General features: G+C 48.3%; 1 protein-coding gene across 5 annotated transcripts in view; it reads right to left on the reverse strand.

Moving 5' to 3' along the window:
- POU2F3 (POU class 2 homeobox 3) overlaps positions 1 to 22,573 on the reverse strand; it is an 80,486-nt gene that overhangs the window by 22,725 nt on the left and 35,188 nt on the right. For all 5 annotated transcript variants that reach the window (XM_075909800.1, XM_075909801.1, XM_006133637.4 and 2 more), the window contains one exon: positions 2,021 to 2,125. In XM_075909800.1, coding sequence (XP_075765915.1) covers positions 2,021 to 2,125 — 105 coding nt within the window. The remainder of the gene's footprint in view (positions 1 to 2,020; positions 2,126 to 22,573) is intronic.

A 22,573-nucleotide genomic window follows, 5' to 3' on the forward strand; every position in this document is an offset into this window, starting at 1 on the left:
ATGAGGAGCAATGGTCTCAAGTTACAGTGAGGGAATCTAGGTTTGATATTAAGGGAAACTATTTCCCTAGGAGGGTGGGGGAGCACTGGGATGGGTTCTCTAGGGAGGGGGTAGAATCTCCATCCCTAGAGGTTTTTAAGTCTCGGCCTGACAAAGCCCTGGCTGGGTTGATTGAGTTGGGTTGGTCCTGCTTTGGGCAGGGGGCTGGACTTGATGACTCCTGAGCTCTCTTCCAGCCCTAAGATTCTAGGATTTTTTTAGTTTAAAAGTGAAACATTTTGGTTTTCAGTTGCCACCCCCTCCCCCAAAGAACAATGAAAACACATTACTGAAGGGAAGAAGGAGAGGGGTTCAGATTTTGACAAAAACTCAGAACATGCAGAAAAATGCCAATTTCAATACAAATGAACAAAAACAAAATTTCGGTTTTGCTTGGAAACCAAATCCCCATTTCACATTTGGCTCTCGACTGATTCTGGGGAGGAGCAAGGTCTAGGACTGTGAGTGGTGATGATGTCCACCTGAGCCTAATAGATCTTGCTTAATGCTGCTTAGCAGGTGAGAACTCCCAGCCCCCACCCAGGGCTCTGACAATACACACGGGGTGGGGGGGGGGGGGGGAAGAGGAGGCAAAAATGTTTGCACTTCCTACAGACACCTCAATCACCCATTACACCCCCATGTGTCCTAGCTCAGACTTCTTGGGCGACTTTGCCCATAGGTGGCTGGACGTAGGGGGGAGGGAGTGTGTGAAATTCACAAGGTCTATGCACCAGCTAAGCACATAAGGATAAGTTAGCTACATCCTTGGCACCTGCCTTTGGGGTCAGAATTTAAATGCAGAATTCAGCAGACAAGGAGCACCCAGTGTAGGGGACCATAAGTGGTGTCTAAAGCTGGGTCTGCCCTGGGGGAGAAAAATCAATACAAGATATGCAACTCCAGCTACGTGAATTATGTACCTGGAGTCGGCGTACCTTGCATCGATTTTTTGGGGTGGCCCCATAGAAAGAGGGAGGTCGATGGAAGAAACTCTTCTGTTGGCATCCCTCACTCCTTGCAGTCGTGAGTTGTTCTGGGGTCAACAGGGGCACCCTCAGCGTTTGATTTAGCGGGTCCATACCAGACCTACTAAATCGAATGCTGGAAGATCAATCTCTGGAGGGTCGATCAGTGTAGATGTGCCCTAAAAGTCTTGGGCAAGATCTCTCTGCTGGGGATAAATTTAACCCTTTCATCCCAGGTGCAAGCATAAGGGAGGAGATTTTAGAAAGCACAAACAGCATTTAGGCATCGAATGCTCATTGGAAGTTAAATGAGAGTTAAGCACCTAATTGCTACATGAGCCTTTGAAAAATCTCCCCCAAGGAACACATTCCATCTCGGGCCTAACTTGACTAACATCGATAGAGCGACACTAAAGATGACTCTGATCCTTGCAAGGCAAATTGCACCAGGATTCACAGTTTCTGCCTCTGGAATCCTTCTCCACTGCCATACCAAAAGGCATGCCTAGCCCAGCACTTCTTTGAAACGGCTGTCAAGCAATGAATGCTCCAGACCAGTGGTGGGCAACCTGCAGTCTGTGGACTGTATGTGGCCCATCGTGGTTCTGTGTGTGGCCCACGAGACATTTTGCATATCATTGCCCATGTGCAAGGCAGACAAAGTTTTTCGGCAACGTCATTTTTTTCCTATCTGTATTACTAAAGCAACACACACAAAAAACCAGGGCACACTATGCGAGGTGCATGCTGATTGCACACAACAGTGACTATGAGAGCTGTGCACACCCTCTGCATCCAGTCAATGTGCTGTATGGTTCAACAGGCATATCCTGCAAATTCTAGGTACCCAAGCACAGTGAGCAAAACCACCCTATCCTGTCTTGGTTATGACAACCTTGCGGCCAAGTGAGACCAAGGAGGCAACACTTGCAGCCCACTCACTAGCCCAGGTTGCCCCTGACTGCTCTAGAGCCATGCCATGAAAGCATTCTTGAGGCTGCTAAGCCACTTACCCCTGCAATTTGGCTTCCGTGCATCATTGACGATCCATGTCCTAGGTGGCCGGATCTGGGCTGTACTGGAGATTGCAAGGAGTCGCTGAGGTCTTCGGTTTTAATCTGCAGAGGAGAGGAGACCAGATGGGTCAGCAGGGAGCATGTGCAGATGACATGGAGTCAGAGGAAGTTGAAGAAGATGCAAGCTCAGAGTTTGAGAAACCTCGAGTGGATCTTCTCGATTGTCCCCATGCTCTGCATCCCACCAACTGTGATGTCACGTAATCTGACTCAGGTCTTCTAGGTTCCATCCCTGGCTTTGCAGCCATGTCTGTGAATTTGGACTAGTCACTTCTCCATTCAGCCTCAATATCCCCACCTGCCAAGTGGGTGCAAGTCTACTGACCTGCTTGACCAAGGGAAGGTGCAAGGTGTCTTTAATTAAAGGCCCTCTAATTAAAACACTTACGTTCCACTGACTGCAATGCTGCTTCATGTTAAATAGGTGTGTAAATAGTGTGATGAAACAGGGCCCCGAAACATTTTGTGGATCTTGGAAGAAAAACCCCAGAAGGAAGTATTAACACAACAGGGAACACATGGAAATTAGTGGGGTGGCTGAGTCACTTTCTAGGAACAGCGTCAGCTGCACCCTTCTGTATTTCTGGTTTCACTGCTGTTCCAGAGGCAGCAACAAAGCACATGAAAAGCAGCCGCATCTGACAGTGGTTGCCAGCCTGAAATTCACCAGTCCTGGCTCTAAATCTGCTTGCCCCCACTGATAATGGAAGAAGAAATCCTATTTGATTTGCCCAGCAAAAGAGAGAGAAAAAAAAGAAGCAATCATATTTGATTTGCTCAGCAAAAGGGGAAAAAACATTATTTGCCCAAGCAGGTAATGAGCACGTTGAAGATTGTATTGGAGTCACCCCCAAAACCTCTTGTTCTGCTTTAAAGTTCAGGCAAGACTCAAACCCAAAAGACCTTGATTTCTAAGCCAGGAACTTGGCCAGAGATCCATCCTGGGGCTTTGAGTTTGTTCTGTTCTTTGGTCTCCACTTTAATTTTTATTGTCGCTGCTCCAAAACAAGACAAAACCCATTGCTTCTCACTGTGTGGGATATACCTTAACATAAGAACGGCTGTCCTTGGTCAGACCAAAGGTCCATCTAGCCCAGTAGCCTGTCTCCTGCCATCCTTCTCCAGCCTCTGACAGACAGAGGCCAAGGACACCATTTTATCCCCTGGCTAATAGCCTTTTATGGACCTAACCTCCATGAAATTATCTAGCTTCTCTTTAAACTCTATTATAGTCTCAGCCTTCACAGCCTCCTCTGGCAAGGAGTTCCACAGATTGATTACACGCTGTGTGAAGTCTGGAGCCCCCATGGGATGGACAATAGGATTTTGGAGCGCAAAGAGAAAGGAATGCTCCCACTTAAACATGGGAGGCTGCGGTGAGAACACATCAGGTTACGGTCTTGCTTATACTCAGCTGGAGGGGATTATAGAGTGTACGTATAGGGATCCGAGAGAACTTTTTGGCCTCATTGAATCGGCTCTTTTCTTGAAATGGATCCAAGTGGCAAAATTCTGATCCAGAGCAAAACCTTCCCCAAGCTTGAGGGCACTGGATCTGGGGTCCTAGTTTGGGTCCTCTCAAGAGACAGTCCTGATCCAGTTCTAACCTTTCCCAAGCCATGAAAACGCTATGCTTTGGCTCAGGGATGTGGGCTATCACTTGGAATCTGGGTTGGATCTTGCCATCAGCAGCAGTTAATGACAGAATCTAGTATCACTGAAGAAACAAAACCTTTTCATCCTCCAGTATTCTGGGGTGCTAGTTCCAACAGGGAGTAATACAGCCCCCTACCAGCAGAGAAAGGCAAGAAACACAGTTTCCCCTCAAACAATAAGCAACACACACTTTTTTTCAGCGGCAAGGACTTTTCTTACAGATTGAGGAAAAACAACAAAGAAAGAACAAATATAAAGGTCCCTGTAAGAGAGAGAAAACACAATCTCTCTCACTCTGAACTGAAGCATATAAAGGAAGCTGCCCCCATAAAGATCAATGTTCACATTTCAAGGGGTAATAGACAGACAAAAACAGAATTGCAACATCTCTTGTAGGTCATATGCTGTAGTTACGAACACTAGCATACTATGCAATTTTAACTCTTTCCAATGACAGCTCTATCAGCTAAGTCATCTGGTTCTTTCCCACTTCTCAGGAGGGAGTGCTCTACTAATTAGATGGTAAGAACTTTTGATCACTACCAATCATTCTGCATTTGAGTTGGTGACCATCAAACGAAAGGCCTCATGGAACGCATCATTTGCTCTTTGTTGAGCCAGTTACTTAACTCTTTCACCCTCTCCAAGCGCTTTCCTTCCTGAAGGTAGATGTATCCGAAACAATCCCATTTTTTTTAAAAGTCACCCCTCCTTGCAATCACTACAATTAAAAGATCCAGCAAACTACTAAGGGACTCATGTATCTGTGGCTTACGTGACTCAGGAAGCCAAACACAAGCAGCCACTGCGCGCAAAACTACCCTGTCAACTAAGACCGAGGGGTTTTCTCCTGCGTGAGATGCAATCCCAAGTGGAGCCAAGCATCCAAGAACCACAAGCCCTTTCCAAACTGCAATCAATGTTTACAGCTGCTGAACGGAACGCTTTGGACGTATTCCAGGAAGAAAAGGGTGTGTAGCTGCATCCCAACAACACAAAGTGAGATCAACAGATGAGGTTGGCAAAAAACAACAAAAACAAAAGAAAAAAGAAAAGAAAAAGAAAAATCCGTTTTCTAAATTGGAACCAACATCTCCAACATCTTGTCCCCTCCCCCCCTCCCCCACTTTCTGGAATGTGCCAGCTTTCTTCCGAGAAGATGGGAAGGAGAAATTATTCTCTATTGCACCTTAGTTTGTTAATTTGAGACACAAATGTAAGCCATCTCTCCCCCACAAACTTGTTGTTTGTGATGTATCCAAGTCACAAAGCTTGGGATATTTATGCAGCTCCTTCCACCTTAGGTTCCTCCAGAGAAAACGTTATAGTGTTTCCAGTCTCAAGCCTTCAACAACAATGAATCAGGCTCCCATCATGAGATATTAAATCATCATATTTTTACCCTTCTGGTTTCTGAGTGCACCTGGGTCAGGTTTTCAAGCATTTTCACCATAATCAAGAGAGCTATAAAGCTACCTTTTAAAAAAATGCAAGCAGAGATTCTCACATAATCCCCTGACTCTGGAAGCTGGAACTTTATGAAAAAGCAGCAAGTCCTGTATCCTGTGATAAAGTCTGTGTCACAGCTCTTGTGATTATAAGCAAGAGAGCAAAATGAAAGTCGGATTGGGCTGAGTTTCTCGGGGGGGGGGGGGGGGGTGCGGAAGTCAAGGTAGATGAGGAAAACTGAACAGAAAAGTGGTAGGGAGAAGGTTGGTTTTCCTCTTCTCCTGCGTTAAATTCAGGGAAACGATGCAATCTGCCCGGGAAAAAATGCAATGGCACAGCAAACTCTTTGGAATATACTCACTGTGCCTCAACCCACAAGGGGATGAAACAAAATGTTGTGCCACAAACAACAAATGCTACTAAGATACAAATCATTCACATCTGGAGGAGGGACTAGAGCTCTTTTAGATCTTCAAAACAATAGCTACTTAGCACTTAAGAACATCAGAACGGCCAAACTGGGTTAGACCAAAGGTCCATCTAGCCCACTCCCCTGTCTTCTGACAGTGGCCAGTGTCAGATGCCCTAGAGGGAGTGAACAGAACAGGATCCATCCTCCGTCATCCATTCCCAGCTTCTGACAAACGGAGTCTAGGGACACCATCCCTGCCCATTGATGGACTTATCCTCCATGAATGTATCTAGCTCTTTTTTGACCCTGTTAAAGTTCTGGACTTCACCACATCCTCTGGCAAGGAGTTCCATAGATTGATTGTGCACTGCATGAAGAAAAACTTCCTTTTGTTTGTTTTAATCCTGCTATCTGTTAATTTCATTTGGTGACCTCTAGTTATTATGTTATGGGAACAAGTAATTAACTTCTCCTTATTAACTTTCACCACACCAGTCCTGCACTTGAACTTAAGGGGATCTCTTAGGGCTCCTATAATAGTAAGGCAATTATCCTCTTTGTGATCCACTATAGGGTGACATGAATACATGCATGAAGTGACTGCACTGAAGGATTATGGGGGTGCAGGAAGGGAATTGCTTCTGCAAATATCATCTAGATGTTCTCCCTACCTTGATATAGTTTGTTTGGGGGCAACCAACCCCAAGTGAAAAGCAAATGGAGACCAAGCTGATTTAAAGGAGATCTCTTCCCTTGTTAGCCAATTGATCCCTTCCCTGGCTGGCTGCTTGGGTCTGCTCACCCCAACAGCCAAACCCAATCCTGGTGGGAAAGAAAACCAACCAAACAAAACCTAACAAAAACAAATGGTGGGTGATAGAAAATGATCAAAGCTGTTTGGCTCCCTTGTGTAATCTATCCATGGAAGGTGTTACATAAACATTTCACAAGACGGAGAATTATGAAGCCAACGTCTCCCAACCTGCCTGCAATTACTGCACAAACTCTTCCTTACCCGTAGAGAGAAGGTTAAAAAAAAAAAAGGAGAACACATCTGTTTTGTAACCGATCTATAAACATTTGGCAAAGGCTCTGCTCATGAAAACATCCTGGAGACATCCTGCAAGCTGTGAAAGACCGGGCTCACGCAACGCGGTTAGAAAAGAGCAAGCTAGCAGCTCAGATCCTACAGGATAAAAGCTATGTCCTTAACAGCTAGATGGCCAGATAACTAGGAAGGCAGGCCAGTCCTATGAGCTGCATGCTGGAGTCCCAGTGCTGATCTCAACACCCACTCTATCCAACTCCTCGTAAAACACGGCCTCAGCTCCTCTTTCTTAGCATTGCTGAGGCAACGTGAGTGCTCTTCCATCACCCTCTTGGCAAGGTGGGTTTGTATTTACTACGAGTGGGGAATCCTTAAAGGATTGGGTGTGACGGAGCACCACCAATCTGGATGCTTCTTCTAATCAACCAGACCAGAGCAATAATATTAATAACTTTGCAATTTCCATTCCCACGTGTACTCAAGAGCACTGGAACAGTTTACATAGTGGAGGTGCTGGAAACTGCTCAGCAAAACAACAAATCTTGTATAGGATAGAAACTACTTCAAGTCAGAGGGTGCTAACACACCCTTAGTTCCAGCACCTATGCATGTACTAGCCTCGATGCACAGAGAAGATTAAGAGATGCCAAAAAGTCAGGAATGTAACAAAAAAATCACTGCAACCTTTCCTCACCCATTCTAAAGTTTGGCTAAGTTATGGTAGGAAGTTTAGAAGCAGGGTTTGCAAAAACTTTCAGCACAATGTGGCATTCAGCGTTAAGTCAATGTGGAATGCTTTGGAAAACCCCATCCTAAAATGCGCAAAAGTCAGGACACTGAGACCAGGTTTACACTATGGGAGAAAGTCGGCCTAAGATTTACAACTCCAGCTTCAAGAATAATGTAAACTTAAAAAACAACCAATAGTCTGGTAGCACTTTAAAGACTAACAAAACACGTAGTTAGGATCATGAGCTTTTGTAGGCACAGCCCACTTCTTCAGATGACTGGATATCCAGAACCAAAATTAAACAGGGGAGGAGGATGGGAAGGAAAAATGGGAGTGGGAACAAAAAGAGGAAGTGGGTACATAAATATCAAAGGGGAAACAGAGTTGGTATGTAACAGGCAAAACTGTCTATAAGCACCTAAAGATGGGATAGTTAAAAGAAGCAGATAAGGACCATTAGTTGGCATTTAGGGTGTCTAAACTATACCCCTCTTCTGACAGAGGGATGTAGATTAGGCACATCGCTATTGCAAATGAAGCGGGGATTTAAATATTTGCGGCACTTTGCCAGCAAAAAGTGGCAGTCTAGACGGGGATCGGTCAACAAGGAAAGGCTTTGCCGACCGATCATGTAAACCTCGTTGCATGAGGCATAAGGGATCAGTCAGAAAAGGCTTTCCTTGTTGACTGATCCCTGTCAAAATTGCCGCTTTTTGCTGGCAAAGTGCCGTGTTGGCAAAAAGCGGCGGCCATTTCTATTCAAATGAAGCACGGGATATTTAAATCCCCGTTTCATTTGCAATAGTGATGTGCCTAATCTACATTCCTCTGTCGGCAGAGTGGTGTAATTTAGACACACCCTTGGAGAGGAAGAGTACTAACACCAGAATCTACACAAAGAACCATTGCCACTTTCAATGGTTGGTTGATAATGTCCCAGCCATCCGGTATCTGGATCCAGACCATTGGCACAAGAATTCAACTTGTGAATGAATTGTAGTTCCATCCCTTCCCTGTGTGTTTGGCTTGTGGAATTGTTCTGTAACAAAACTGCAACTTGAATAATGTAATTCAAGGGTGGGGAACTTAAGGCTCAGGGGCTAGATGCAGCCCCCGGCTTGCCTGGATCCAGCCCCTGAGGCTCAGGGCTCCCCCCAGCATTGGGGAGCCAATGCTGGTGAGGGGTGGGTTTTTTTGTTTCTCACTTGTGTGCAGCCCCTCGCTGATTTTTCTGTGCGTCGGTGGCCCCTGACTGCAGGAGGTCAATGGGAGAAACTCGATTTCCCCTTACTCCTTGCAACACAATGGAGTACCAGAGTGACGAGGATGCCATCAGCAATCGATTTAGCAGGTCCTTCTTAGACCCACTAAATTGAACCCTGGGAGATCGATCTCCGGAGCCTTGATCTTGGCGTAAGCGAAGAAGTGATAGTTTCCTTCTTAACCTTTAAGTACCTACATTACACCTCATGATCGTTGTCTTATGAAAGTCAGCCTTACTGTAAGGAATATTCCATTAAAGATCAAATTCATGCTGCTAATATTTAAGCCTTGATATGGGGTTGTGGGAATCAAAACTTTAAATGCACAAAAATTGCACCTTAAAAAGTCTCAGAGGGGTAGCCATGCTAGTCTGTAGCTTTAAAAACAATGAGTGGTCCTGTGGCACCTTAGAGACAAAATATATAGTATCATGAGCTTTCGTGGGCAAAACCCACTTCCTCAATATATTTTTGTGAGTCTCTAGGTGTCACTAAGTCATTGGCCTTAAAAAAAATGTTACCTGTAACTTTAGCACACATTTTTGCATGGAGTTTCCCTAAGTAGTTTTGTTTTTGTTTTTAACAGGAAAAATAAAAGGCAAAGGGATAGTCCCTCAAAGAATGAATTATTGACATCAAACAAATGTGTGTAGCACAGGGCAATCCAAATAGGAGATGAAACAGACACACAGAAAGGAAAAAAAAGGAGAAAACAAACACACACAAAGGAACAAATGAAAAATCAAGAGTTGGGAAGACTATGTTGATTTTACTAGCTGATCAGGGAGATGTGCGCAGCTAAAATGTAACTGTACAATCATCAGATTAAAGGGTGTTTGTTTATTTCAATGTAGCTTATCCCCAGACACCCAGAGGTGTGTGTTCAGACAGCCCAGATCTGGGAAAAGATGAATGACGAGCATAGCTGTGTGCTATTCTTTCCAACCAATTCTAACTTATTTATGTCTCAAGCCGGTGTTGCTCTGAATTCGGTGGAGCAAGCCGCTCAGCTAACTACACAGACAGGCTAAGCCAGCGGGTTCTAAAATGAAGCCATCTGAGTTGTCCAAGCAGCAAGAGACCCAGAGAGAGAGACGTGTAGAAAGCAGTAAGGGGAAAAGCCATGTTTGATTGACACTCTGTGTACTCAGCACAGAACTCTTGCCACCATTCCTTCACGGCCTTCTCCATTCATCCCAAATCCAGCCGCCAAACATCCCCTCATCTCTTGCCTTTCTGCCTGTGACTCCTTCCACAGCACAGCTCTACTCTCCCTTCTCCAAGCCCCCTCCTCTCTCCAATGCAGGCTCTTCATCTTCAAAGATCTCCAGAACTTTACTCTTGCCTAGATCTTCGCTCTTTGCTCCTCTGCCCCCTGCCTGGGCGGCGTCAATGCCTTTGGTTTAGTTCTCAGTTACAGACTCCTTCTATGCTACACTGCACACTTAAAAGGGCTCCCCCGGGTCCAATTCTGCTCCCTTTGAAGTCAATGGAAAAAAGCCCCCATTGATCTCAGTGGAGCCAGGACAGGTACTTTAACATTCTCAAGAGAGTCCTCATTCCAGGGACCCACTAGCGGGATGGGTCAACCTCTGCTCCGTGGCAATCAAGGCAGGGACCACGTAAAGTGCCAGGACGATGCAGCACTCACATCTCCTGCTCAGTCATTCAGGCCGTGGGCAAGAGTGGCATTTGCTTGGCATCCACGTAATGAGATGTGAGAACCAGGAGCAGCCACCCCCTCGCTGCAAGGCGCCTCGCGCCGTCTCCCACATTAGAAGGAAATGAGATAAGCCGCAGCAAGAACCTGTGACTATGGATGGCTTAGTCCCAGTTCCCCTGGCTTCGTGATTGGCTCAGGCTAGTTTGGGCATCACTGGGAGTAATCCTGTCCCAATGCCAGAAGGAACTGGGACATGGGAACAGCAGCCAAATTATTGTTTTAAATACATACAAGGAAAATAATTAGAGACATCAGCTCTTCTGCGCAATGGCGGGGGCGGGGAGTGCAGCCTAATGGTGAAAGGAGGGGGCTTGGAGCCAGTGCTCCTGAGACCTAATTCTAAATCAGTCGCTAATTTGATGGATGGCCAGCCCCGGGGCTGGATTTCGAAAGACGCCAAATCCCTGCAGCTCCCACTGATTTCACAGGGAGTTCCGGTTGCCCGATACCTCGAAAATATCAGGTCTGATGCCGGGACTCCCAAATTAGAGGCCTCGTTTGAAAACCGGAGCCTACCCCTTTGTGCTTCAACTTGCCTTTTGAAAAATGGGCGCAGCACCCCTCCTTCCCAGGGTGCCAAGACGCCTTTAATTAATTAAGCACTTTGCCAGTGTGTAGAGATCATCAGATAACAGGGCCCTAGAGAAATGCAGAGCTGTGTTATTACTGGGGATGATCACTTTAGATCCCAGCAGAGCAATTTCCATGCGTTTTGCTTCATCCGGCTCGGCTGGAGAAAGAGCCCGGCAATCTAAATAAGTGTCATCTGTACCTCTGAGCCTCGCTTTTACTGTGCAAACAACTGCTAGGCCCCGGTAAACAGCTTCCGAAAGCCAGCCCGGCCCACTACAAGCTTGAAAAATATTTACCCAAGGATTATTTCTTGGAGTAAGGAATTTGCATGAAGACTGCCGGTGAATGGAGAAACTTAAAAAACAACAAATGGTCTGGTAGCACTTTAAAGACAAACAAACCATGTAGACGGTATCATGAGCTTTCGTGGGCACAGCCCACTTCTTCAGATAAGTGGAGAGTGATTGGCTGTTCCTTATGTCCGTCTGTGCGTATCGCCAGCTCCTGGAAAGCTGGACCCTGCCCGTAGTATCTGGGAAAATGTGCCATAGGAGAGGATTTCCTGGGGTAGCCCAAGGCTGCAGAGTAGGTGTAGGTGCTGGTGAATAGGTTTCGATAGAGTATAGGAAGGAACTGGCCGCTGACTGCAGGTTTAAGGGTTTGGACAAGGGGATATCGGAAGGTTCCATCTTTGGGGCCCTCCAACTTTGGGGCCAGCTGTTTGTCGGGTCTCATTCCGTCCACCCATGGATAATACATCCATGTCCCTAGGGTTGCCAGATAGTTTCACAAAAAATACAGAACATGGCAGCAAAAAAAAAAAAAAAAACCAAAACAAACACGGGGATAAAAGTTGTTGAGCCAAAAAAAAAAAAAAAAAAAAGAAAGTCACAGCGCCTTAAATTCCACCCCCCTTGGCAGTCTCCACAGAGGACCAAGGAGAAAGAATGCCCACCTAGACCAAGGTCCCTTCTCACTGGTGATGGTGACGGGGTTCCCCGAGGACAGGGCTGCATCCAATTAGCAGTTATGGCACCAGCAAACGGGACTGACTTGCACCGCTGTGCCTAAGTGCTCTCTGCTGACATAGGCAATGTCTACACCAGCAGTCCTCAACGTGGTGCCCGCGGGTACTATGGCGCCTGCCGGGCCATTTCTGTACCCGCCGAGTGATCGGGGCCGCCCCCGCCCCTGGGAGTGCAGCGCATGGACACTGCTGACTCCTGGGCACGCGGGGTATGGGTGTCCCCACCCCTGGGCATGCGGCACAGAAGCAGCACCAGCCCCAGGATGCAGCACATGGGTGGCGCTGGCACCAGACACGTGGCATATGGGTGGCCCCGCCCCCGGGCGCGTGCGCAGTCCTGCCCCCAGGCATGTGTACGGCCCCGCCCCCGGGTGCCCAGTGCCTGAGTGGCCCTGCCCCTGGGCACCCGGAGCCTCAAAAGGTTGGGGACCACTGGTCTACACTATAGCCAGCCACGCTGGGTCAGAACAACGGTCCATCTAGGCCAGCGTCCTGTCTGAAAGAAGCCCGTGCTAGTTGCTCTGAAGAGAGCCACTATCGATTAATGATTTTTAAGTGCAAGGCAGCCCTGATGTTCCCTATTCAAGACCTTTCACCAGCTCTACAATTCTCTCTCTCTCCCACATGAACGACGTTATCCAGTAGATTCAGACTGCAAAAGGGCATGTGGCATAGTGGCCAAGCGAGCAAATCAGAGGCGATGAGTAGCAACCATCAGCATCAACAGACTGCTTGCACCTGGAAGACAGAGACTCAAGTGTCTGTGTTGGGAATAGCTACTGCACGAAAAGGCTGTTCTCATGGGAATTTTGGCCAGGCTAAAAACCCTGCACCCATGCCACGGATGAGCCAAGTCTGAAAACTTGTTTGGGGCACGAGGAGTCCCAGCAAACCACTGACATTTCACGGGCTGATTCAGATCACTAGTGTGTTCTAGCAAATGCTATTCGTGACCTTCTGTTTGCAGATGACTGTTCATTGCTGGCTCACTCAGTGAAAGATGCACAGGAGATTTTGATCACTTTGTTACTTCTGCTCACTGCTTTGGACTCACAGGGAGCATCAAGACGACAGAAGTTTTGCCTCAGCCTGTCTGGAAAGAGCCCAGCACTCCAGTGATCACTGTCCTTATGGCCAGAGCCGGCCTAAGCCACAGGCTGACCGGGCTACGGCCTGGGGCGCCCCATTGTAGGGGGTGCCATGTGGGGCTTCTGGGCTGGGCGGGGGCAGGGCCATGCATGCACGTGGCCAGGGCCTGGAGGCACCGTGCATGCCCCACACTCCCAGGGGTGGCGCCGCGCTCCTGGGGCCCGGGGCGCACGAATGGCTCGGGCTGGCCCTGCGTACGGCTGTTGACAAGTTCTGCTACCTGGGAAGCGTACTGTCTTCTAGCATAAATGTAGATCATGATGTATCTGCTCGACTAGCCAAAGCCAGCGCTGCCTTTGGAAAATTGACCAAACGCCTATGGAATGACCATGGTATTACACTCCATACCAAGATAGCAATTGGTCAGGCAGTTGTCCTGAATGTCCTGCCGTATGGCTCTGAGTCCTGGACAATATATCATCGCCATGTTTTGAAGCTCGACCAGTTCCATAGGCGTTGTGTGAGGAGACTGCCCACGTGAATTGGTGGGACAAAATTCCTAATACGGAGGTTCTTAAGCTGCGTGGTGTCATGGGTACGGAAGCAATGCTTATGAACAGTTTCACTGGATTGGTCATGTTATGAGGATGGATGATACACGGATACCAAAGATGGTCTTCTATGGCCAGCTTGCTCATGGAAAGCGCTCTATCGGGGGTCAGTATAAGCACTATAAAGACATCTTAAAGGCCAATCTGAAGTCATGTGGCATATCTCCCAATGATCTGGAAACTAGTTCAGGACAGATTGTCCTGGTGACAAACCATTGTACAGGCTCTTCATTGCTTTGAGAGTCAGCGTATCCAGGCATTGCAGGAACAGCGCAGGATCCAAAAAGAACATACAACGCCTGCAGTTGGCAGCTTTTTATGTGACATCTGTAATGAGCTCTGCCGATCAAGGATTGGTTTAGTCGCTCACCAACGGCATCATAGAAGATGAGATCTGTCCATCGATGGCTCAGTCCGCGTGTTCTAGCAAATGTTTATCGGCTAGCGGACTCAACTAGTCACTTCCCCCCCGCCCCACACACACACTGCCACAGGCAGAGAGAGGCAGCTAGGCAGGAGAGCAGGAGCCGGTGCTGGTGGGGGACTGGTAAAGCCAGTTACCCCTAGCAGCATCTCTGCAGGGGCAGGGGAGGCAGAGGCACAGGGGGAAATGCCATGAATGGGGACTGAAGCAGTCCATGCTTGCGCTGGTTCCCACTGCGGGCACTTCTGCTTCTATGCTCCTTCAGGGCTCTTGTACAGTTCAAAAGTAGAAGTGCCGCATGGAGCACGGGGCAAGCCTCGATCAGAGGCAATCAGCCCCTGTCCACATGGGTACCAGCAGGGAGCTAGGCTCCCCGGAAAGAGGAGCTGTTGCCGCCAAGCAACCCCTGTTGGCGGCGGCCAGGGCTGTCTGCCATGAACAGGGGCTGCTGGACTCAGCGCGAGCCAGCACCGCGCAGTCCCGGCTCGCGCTGATCGCTGCGCCCGCCTCTGCATTTTAAATGTAGTGTGGGTGGCTCCGGAACTGGCACGAGCCAGGACTGCTCAATCCCGTCTCGAGCCGGCTCCTGGAGCTGCCCTCGCTTGCGCTTATCGACTACTCAATAGTCGATACAAAAGGAATCGACTATACGATTCGCCAGATCATCGCATGTGAACATCCTTAGTGAATTCACCATCAAGGACCCCTTCAGCACAAGCGGATCAGCATTCAGTTCCAGTGTGGAGGTTGATCTTCAGCCAGAATCACTCCTAGGCAAGGATGAGCCACGCGATGGCATGTGGAACCTCTCTGCCCCGTGCTTCTTCCCCAGGCAAAGCCAGGTCTTACTGTGGGCTTTTTCTCCACCTGTTACATTTAGTAGGGGAACCAGATAACAGGTCCATGCTGAACGCACAAGCGCAGGGACTGGATAGGGGAGAAACCTGAAAGGGAAAGGCGTCCTTAGCTCACGTTCTCTCTGTTGGTACAGATGTGGCGAGAGTACCGCTGGTTTCCAGCCAAGGAAGTTATTTCCCAGTGTGGCTCCAAGGGAGGCAAAGCAACTCTAAGGCCCTGGACAACACTTCAGGGCAAAGCCGGAGAAGAGAAATTGCAATCTGAGCTGACACCTGGAGGGATGAGGGAAGCAGGATGCGAATTAACACCAGGGAGGAGGGCAGATCAGGGAGGGGATGGAAATCTAGAGGGCAGGATGAAACCTGAGCTCAGCTGATACCTGCTGAGGAGAGCAAAGCAGGAACTAAATTGACATGTGGGGAGCACATGATGTCGGGTGGGGGAGGGGGAGGCAAATGAAGTGAAATGGAACAGGATGAGAACAGCTCCCGAAGGGACGGCCCAGCACAATTCAACCTTCTGTGAGGTTTTCCATCCGAAGGGTTGAATAATAAAATGCTTACCGTCTTCAAAGAGACTTATGGGAGGGAAGAGATGCCGCTGGTTAGGGAAGTCACAGGATCAAAGTTCATTTCCCTGCTTTGCCACAGACTGTCTGTATAACCTCGGGCTTGATTTTCATGACTATCCCTAGTTTCAGAGACAGTCACGGGTGCTCAGTTTGCACATCTGTGAAATGGGAATAATACTTCCTATCTCTCAGGGGTGTCACGGGGCTACACTAGCTACCAAAGTGCCATCCAGTCCTTGGATGGAAGCAACTATGCGAGGGCAAAGCATTATTAGTGATTTTTTTTTAAAAAAGGCCACTAGGAATTTTAGGTCTCTCCGGTGGAATTAACGCACCCTGTCATGTCATAACAAGGTTATTTGCAGTGTTGTCCTTATTGGATTGGTCCCGGGATATTCGACAGGCAAGGTGGGGAGGTCATCTCTATAAAGCCTTGAACATCCACAGGTATCTGTTTTATGGCCACAGGTACCCGCATCTGTGGGTATCCGCGGATCATTTTTGCGGATGCAGAGGCCCATACCAATTTTGTATCTGAGCAGGGCTCTACATCTCTTTTATTGGACCAACTTCTGTTGGTGAAAGTTCATGTTTTCCCCCCACAGAACCTAGTCCAATAAGACACGACTTCACCCACCTTGTGTCTCTCATATCAATTACATGGAAGATCAGAGGTTGCAGAACATTGGCTCTGAAATCATTCCCTTTTGGAAAATCAGTGTCAGAGACAACCTCCTCCCCTCCCCCCGCAAGGCACCTGACATGAGAGTCATTTAAACCTCTTAAAATCCAAGGTCCCCTGACAGGGCCGGCATGTGAAATCTCTATTCCAGCAACTCTTCCCCCAAATACGAAGCAGCTGTCCTAGACCAAGCTGCCATTTGAAAGGCTGGGATTTCAAGAGGGGTGAAATTCTCCCGGCTGCAGAGGGCTCTGAGTTTGAGGGGTTAAGTGGGACTGAGTAGCACACAAGCTCTCTGCATAATGGTGAATTTCACACGTTAGAAGCTTTGCTTTAGAGATTAGGGGAGGATTATCAAAAGCCCTGGGCACTGGCTGGTGTCATGGGACAATGCTTTACCCTGTCTTCCACTCAGAGCACGCTGAGTGCTTTGGAAAACGCAAGCCATCCGCGTCATGGCCTCAAACTAGAGCATGGGACTAGGATTTAGAAGACCTGGGGACTAGTCTCTGCCCTGCCACTGGCCTGCAGGGTGACCATGGGCAAGTCCCTTCCTTCTGTGCCTCAGTTTCCCCATCTGCAAAAGTAAGGCTGGTGACACTGGCCTCTCTTTGTAAAATGCTTTGATATCTACTGACGGAAAATGCTAGATATGAGCTAACTATTATTAGTAGGTCTTATTACCCTTTGGTCACATCTAGCTGTGAGTGGATGCTACCTTTCCAATTCTACATCTCCACGCTATCCCCTCTTCCCTGTCTCATACGACCTACACTCAGGAGCGTATCGTCAATATTCAGAGGAGAACATAAACCAATAGCAAAACTCTGTTATTCCCAGCCCTGGATTTCCTGTGCGTTCTGGAAATGTCACTTGCACTGTAAGCTCTTTGGGTAAGATAGTTTTTACATTTGTACAGCTTCAAACCCATCCTTAGCACTAAACAAATAGCATCTGATCTGCAGGGATTGGCTGCTCAGATGAAAGGCAACCAACATCACACCCTTTGACGCTATCTCCACGCTGCCCTGCTGCATCCATTGACCTTTCAACCCTAGTTCAGTTCTCGGCCCAGGTCCCAGAAAGCAATTTTGTCTCCAGAATTGACTTGAGTCAGAAGGATTAAGTCAAAGAGAAAATTCTCTTGCTGTGTGCAACAGCGCCCTCCTCCCCGAGTGCTTCATCACAAAAGTAACAACACAGCATCCCATTGATAGACCCTATGCTTGCTTTGGAAAGTCCCTTGGCCAGGGACGGCCCATGAACCTAGGCAAACTAGACAGTTGCCTAGGGCGCCGCTGGCCTGGGCACCCGACGATGATGTCACGGGGCACACCATGATTACGTCATGGCCATTGATGGCCATGCAGGCGGGGGTGCCAATCGCGCCTTCTACCTAGGGCGCCAGCTGCCGCAGCCGGCCTCAAATCGCTCCTGCCTTTGGCTCCCACTAATAGGAGAAAGGGGAAATTGAATCTCCTCTTTGTTCAGAGACCTGTGTGTTTGTCACCCTCTGCCAAGGCGATACCTGCAGATCAGCTTGCCAGCGTATGAGAAACCTTTCATGCGGAGGCTGGTACATTCGTAGTGTACCACTATATCTACTGTGTATTACAAATGTATATAGCCTAACACTATACACTGGCTGAACCTCTCTAATCCGGCACCCTCGGGACCTGACCGGTGCCGAACCAGAGAATTTGTCAAACCATGGTAGGTCAATATTGTCTAGCAGCATTTCCAGCACTTCCACTGCTTACTGGCCTCTTAGATGACATTTAGGGGTAGATTAGAGCTAAAGAGCAGCACAGAGCACTGAGCGCCAGGACTGGGGGCTGTAAATAAGCTGTATGGGACTGTAGGAACCTGGGCCGTGCCCATGCTAAGTAAGGACATCTTGGTAACTAAACTCACGCTGGACCACAGATGTTGCCAGACCAGAGTGCGCCAGACTAGAGAGATTCAACCTATATCATTTACACCACACATGCCCGCCCTCGAGCGGAGGAGGGCCAAAGTGGCATGCAGGTCATACCCTCTTCCAGAACTCTCAGCCTACACCCCAGAGCCCAGGTCCCAGAAAACCGTTTAGTCCCCAGAAGTGACTTTAGGAACCTCCCCACCACAAATACTTCATCACAAAATTACTACTCCAGCATTTCTTTAAAGACTGAGTATTGCCTGCACATTAAGACCCTGTAGGACTGTGCATCACCGCGCTACCAGGAGTCTCCCACCACAACATGTGTGTGGAACATCTCCCCCAAGTTTCCCTAGGGTGCGGAGCGGATGCTTGGCGGGTGTATCGGTCTGACTTTGTGCTGCGTGCCAAGTGTCACCAAGGAAATTACGGCCAATCCTGTTTAGTTTGAGGAAGAAGCCATGTTTGATGAATCACACACTGAAACAGTTTGGGAAACATCCCACACCCCAGGGGAGAAAGTCTATTGCTGCCGGTTTCCCTTGGTGTAAACAGGAAGCAACCCGCATTAGTCTCTTTAGCCAAAAAGCCAAGCTAGACAGGTAGAGCAGGGGCTGCCAGTCTCTCTTTACACACACACACACACACACACACACACTCTCTCTCTTTCTCTCTCTCTCTCTCTCTCTCTCTCTCTAAAGCGAGGAGATGCCAGGATTAAGGTTGCCCACGAGAGGAGAAGATGGGTGGCTAAACCTCCCCAAACCCAGGGCTCCACCCAGGCTCTGCCCCAAGGCCCTGCCTCTCCCCCAAAGCTGGAGTGGACCCAGCTTGGGGCTGGCCAACAGTGACCCGGGCAGTGGGCAGCTTGGGATGACTGGTGGCCCGGAGCAGCTAGGGCAGGCAGGTGGGTGCTCAGGGCAGCTCAGTCCGGCTTCCTCCAGCTGTGAGAGGGCTTGGGGTTCTGGCAGTGGGGCGGGGGCTGAAGGGGCGGGGCTAGACGCTAGCTTGCCGCAAGGGGAGGGCTTCATGAGCTGCCCATGGAGAAGAAGCTTCAGATGATGTGCACCCAGAGCTCCAGATGAAGATGAGGACACGGAAGCTGTTCCAGTAAGCCCCGAGATGTGTTTAAGCTCCCGATAGCTTCAGCTCCAGTTTGAAACCCCGAACTGTGGACTAGCAGCGGAGACGCCACTCTAGGGGCTGACCCAACACCCACTGAAGTCAATGGAAAGATTTCCACTGACATCAGTGACTGCTGAATTAGTCCCTCAACGTCTAGGTGGGACTGGACAAAAATGTTACCCCCTTCCCTCGGCCCTCCTGCTCCAAATGGGAGTAAACTATGGATGGAACTGGAACAGAGAGAATCACAGAGCTTACAGATGTAACCACAATTGCCCTTGCTTTCATTGTGTTCGTCTGTATCAGAGAGGTACGGATCTCACCTGCATGTAAGAGCATTATTGGCTGGGTCATCACTGAGACTGAACTCAGATTTGAAAGGATAAGCCTTATCTACCGAGCTAGGCTATGTCTCAACTGCAGCCGGTATCCTGGAAAACCTCTGCCACGTCCAGGGAATGTGTCTGCTTTTTCGGAACAGTTTCTGAAAAAGCGGGTGCATTCTTTCAGCATCCCTGTATTCCTCATTGTATGAAGAATAAGGGATCTTGTGAAAGAGAAGGTTTTCCTCACATTTGTCCCCGTGAAAACAGGCCAAATGTCGGAAGAGCCTCTTCTGAGAAAACAAATGAAAAAGGTAAGCAAATTGCATATCTTTTTCTGAAAACCCTCCTGCAGTGTAGACATAGCCCTAAAGAACTTCCAAACTCTGCCCATGATGTGAAGCAGACAAAGAACCATGCTTGGTTAGCCTGGGTTGCCCACAGCTGTTAGTCACGCACATACACACATAGGCTGTGTCTACATTGGCACCCTTTTCCGGAAAATGGATGCTAATGAGACAAGTCAGAATTGCAAATGCCGCGGGGGATTTAAATATCCCCCGCGGCATTTGCATGAACATGGCTGCTGCTTTTTTCTGGCTTGGAATAAGGGATCTTCCAGAAAAAGCTTTATTTTCCGAAAGATCCCGTCTAGACTGGCACTTTTCTCCGGCAAAGCCCCGAGCCGAAAAAAAGCAGCAGCCATGTTCATGCAAATGCCGCGGGGGATATTTAAATCCCCCGCAGCATTTGCAATTCCAACTTGTCTCATTAGCGTCCCTTTTTCGGAAAAGGGTGCCAATGTAGACATAGCCATAGGGTATGTCTAGACTGCATCCCTCTGTCGGCAGAGGGATGCAGATTATGCAGGTTGACATTGCAAATGAGGCAGGGATTTACATATTCCATGCCTAATTTGCATAAAAATGGCCACCGCGTTTTGCCAACAGCACTTTGTCTGCAAAAAGTGGCAGTCTAGAGGGGGATCTGTTGAGAAAGAAAGCCTTTTTCGACAGATCCTGTAAATCTCCTTGCAGGAGGCATAAGGGATCTGTCAAAAAAGGCTTTCTTTCTCGACAGATACCCCTCTAGACTGCCGCTTTCTGCCAACAAAGTGCTGAGTCAGCAAAACGTGGCGGCCATTTTTATGCAAATTAGGCGCGGGATATTTAAATCCCTGCCTCATTTGCAATGTCAACCTGCCTAATCTGCATCCCTCTGCCGACAGAGGGAGGCAGTCTAGATATGTAGCGGCCTGTTACCACTCTGGACTCTACCATGTTAGCAGACATGATTAAGCCCAGGACATTTCATCTGTTGCTTACATTGAAAGGACTTTGGTTCAGAGACTGGCTTTTGCTGGGTGTATATATACTCAGCAAAATGAAGTCCCGATTTCAATCAAGACCTCTTGCATTGATGTTGCTAACACCATGAGATATCGGATGTGCAACTAAAAGCAAAAAAGCTGAGTTTTGTCCCACCTCTTGTTACAGACTTTAAACGTGCCAAAACATTGCCCCTGCATGTATATATTTTCATCTCGAACACGGGCCCTTTTCGGGAGAAGTAGAGTCTCTCTTGTTGAGAAGTGGCTTCCAAAACCTCATTTTTCCATATGTTCCCAATGAGGGATAAAAGGACAAGAATTCTTTTGAACTTCATGGAAAGCAAAATCTAATCAGCATCAAGCCACCAGAAAATAAAACAGCAAATAGCTTCGTGAAAACAGTCACAACAAAACGTTTCAAAAGTTTGCACAGTCCTGGTGACAACAGCGGACGAACGTACTACACAATGGGTCTCGTAAGGAAAACTCATCGGCTGATCACTAAGCATGAGCAGGACATTTTTACTTCACGAGCTGTGGTCCAGACACTGTAAGATGGGCTCCAGGAAGGCACCATGGTCTGCCAAACAGCTTGCGGGATCGGGGCCCTAAAGATAATGAGCCATGCCCTTGCAACTTAGCCTTGGAACACCCAACCAGGATCTGCCATTTTTGTAGTCTTGCCATGGAGAAGGTTCACAATCCAGAACAATGTTGCACTTTCACTGCCTATTTCTATCTCCAGGGAACTTGCACTTATGACTAGTTATGAGCAATTCAGCTGATCTCTTTAGCTCACGGATGTTCCCTGCTGTCAGTTCTGGCGTCCACGGAGTCAGAGTCACAAGGCTTTTTGTTTGTTGCGTGGTTTTCCGATGGAAGACAACGGAACGTGTTATGACATCTTTGTTAGGGAGGATTGATCCATCCAAACTCAGAAAAGACAAAGCAAACAAACAGATAAAATGGCCCGGGGCAAACCCCGCGGCAGAGAGAACGCAGTGGGAACGGGGAAGACACCAGAACAGCTCACCCAGCACCAGGGAGATGACTTTGCAAGTGACTACACAGTCCTAAAAGCTGAAGAACATGAAACTCAGAGGCAAGTGGGTCATGAATGCAACACCTGCTCAGATTCCTAATGACAGCTCTGAGACAGTCACCGCGTATAATGGCTTTCTCCTCCCCAACACAATGGCTAGAGGCCAGAGCTAACCTACATATCTTCCTCCTCCCACAGTTGACTAAGGAGGACCTGATCCAGAGTCCACTAAACTTGGTAGAGGTCTTCCCACTGGGTTCAGTGAGCTCTGGAGCAAGCCCTGTACCACTTTCTGTCGTCTCCCTGAGGAGCTGGGAATGACAGCGTGAGACGTGCTGACTTGACCTGCGTCTCCTTAGAGGTTTGATCTGGGACTCAAGATTCTGGGGGGCTTCTCATCACTGTCTCTCTGGGTAATCAGAGGTGCAGAGGGTGTCTCAGCTGCCGTGGCTGCAGATACCACAACCAGACCCATTGACTGCAAAACAGCAGCAGGAGAGAATCCACCGACCTGGTCCAGAAGGATTCACTTATGTCTGGAAATAGCCTGCCCTGCAGATCTTCTTAAGGATCTACATTTATCTGATGTTCCTGCCCACTATTATCTTGCAAAGGGAAACCTGAGACTTTTCAG

This window comes from Pelodiscus sinensis, chromosome 26 (assembly GCF_049634645.1).
Source record: "Pelodiscus sinensis isolate JC-2024 chromosome 26, ASM4963464v1, whole genome shotgun sequence".
Taxonomy (NCBI): Eukaryota; Metazoa; Chordata; order Testudines; family Trionychidae; genus Pelodiscus; species Pelodiscus sinensis.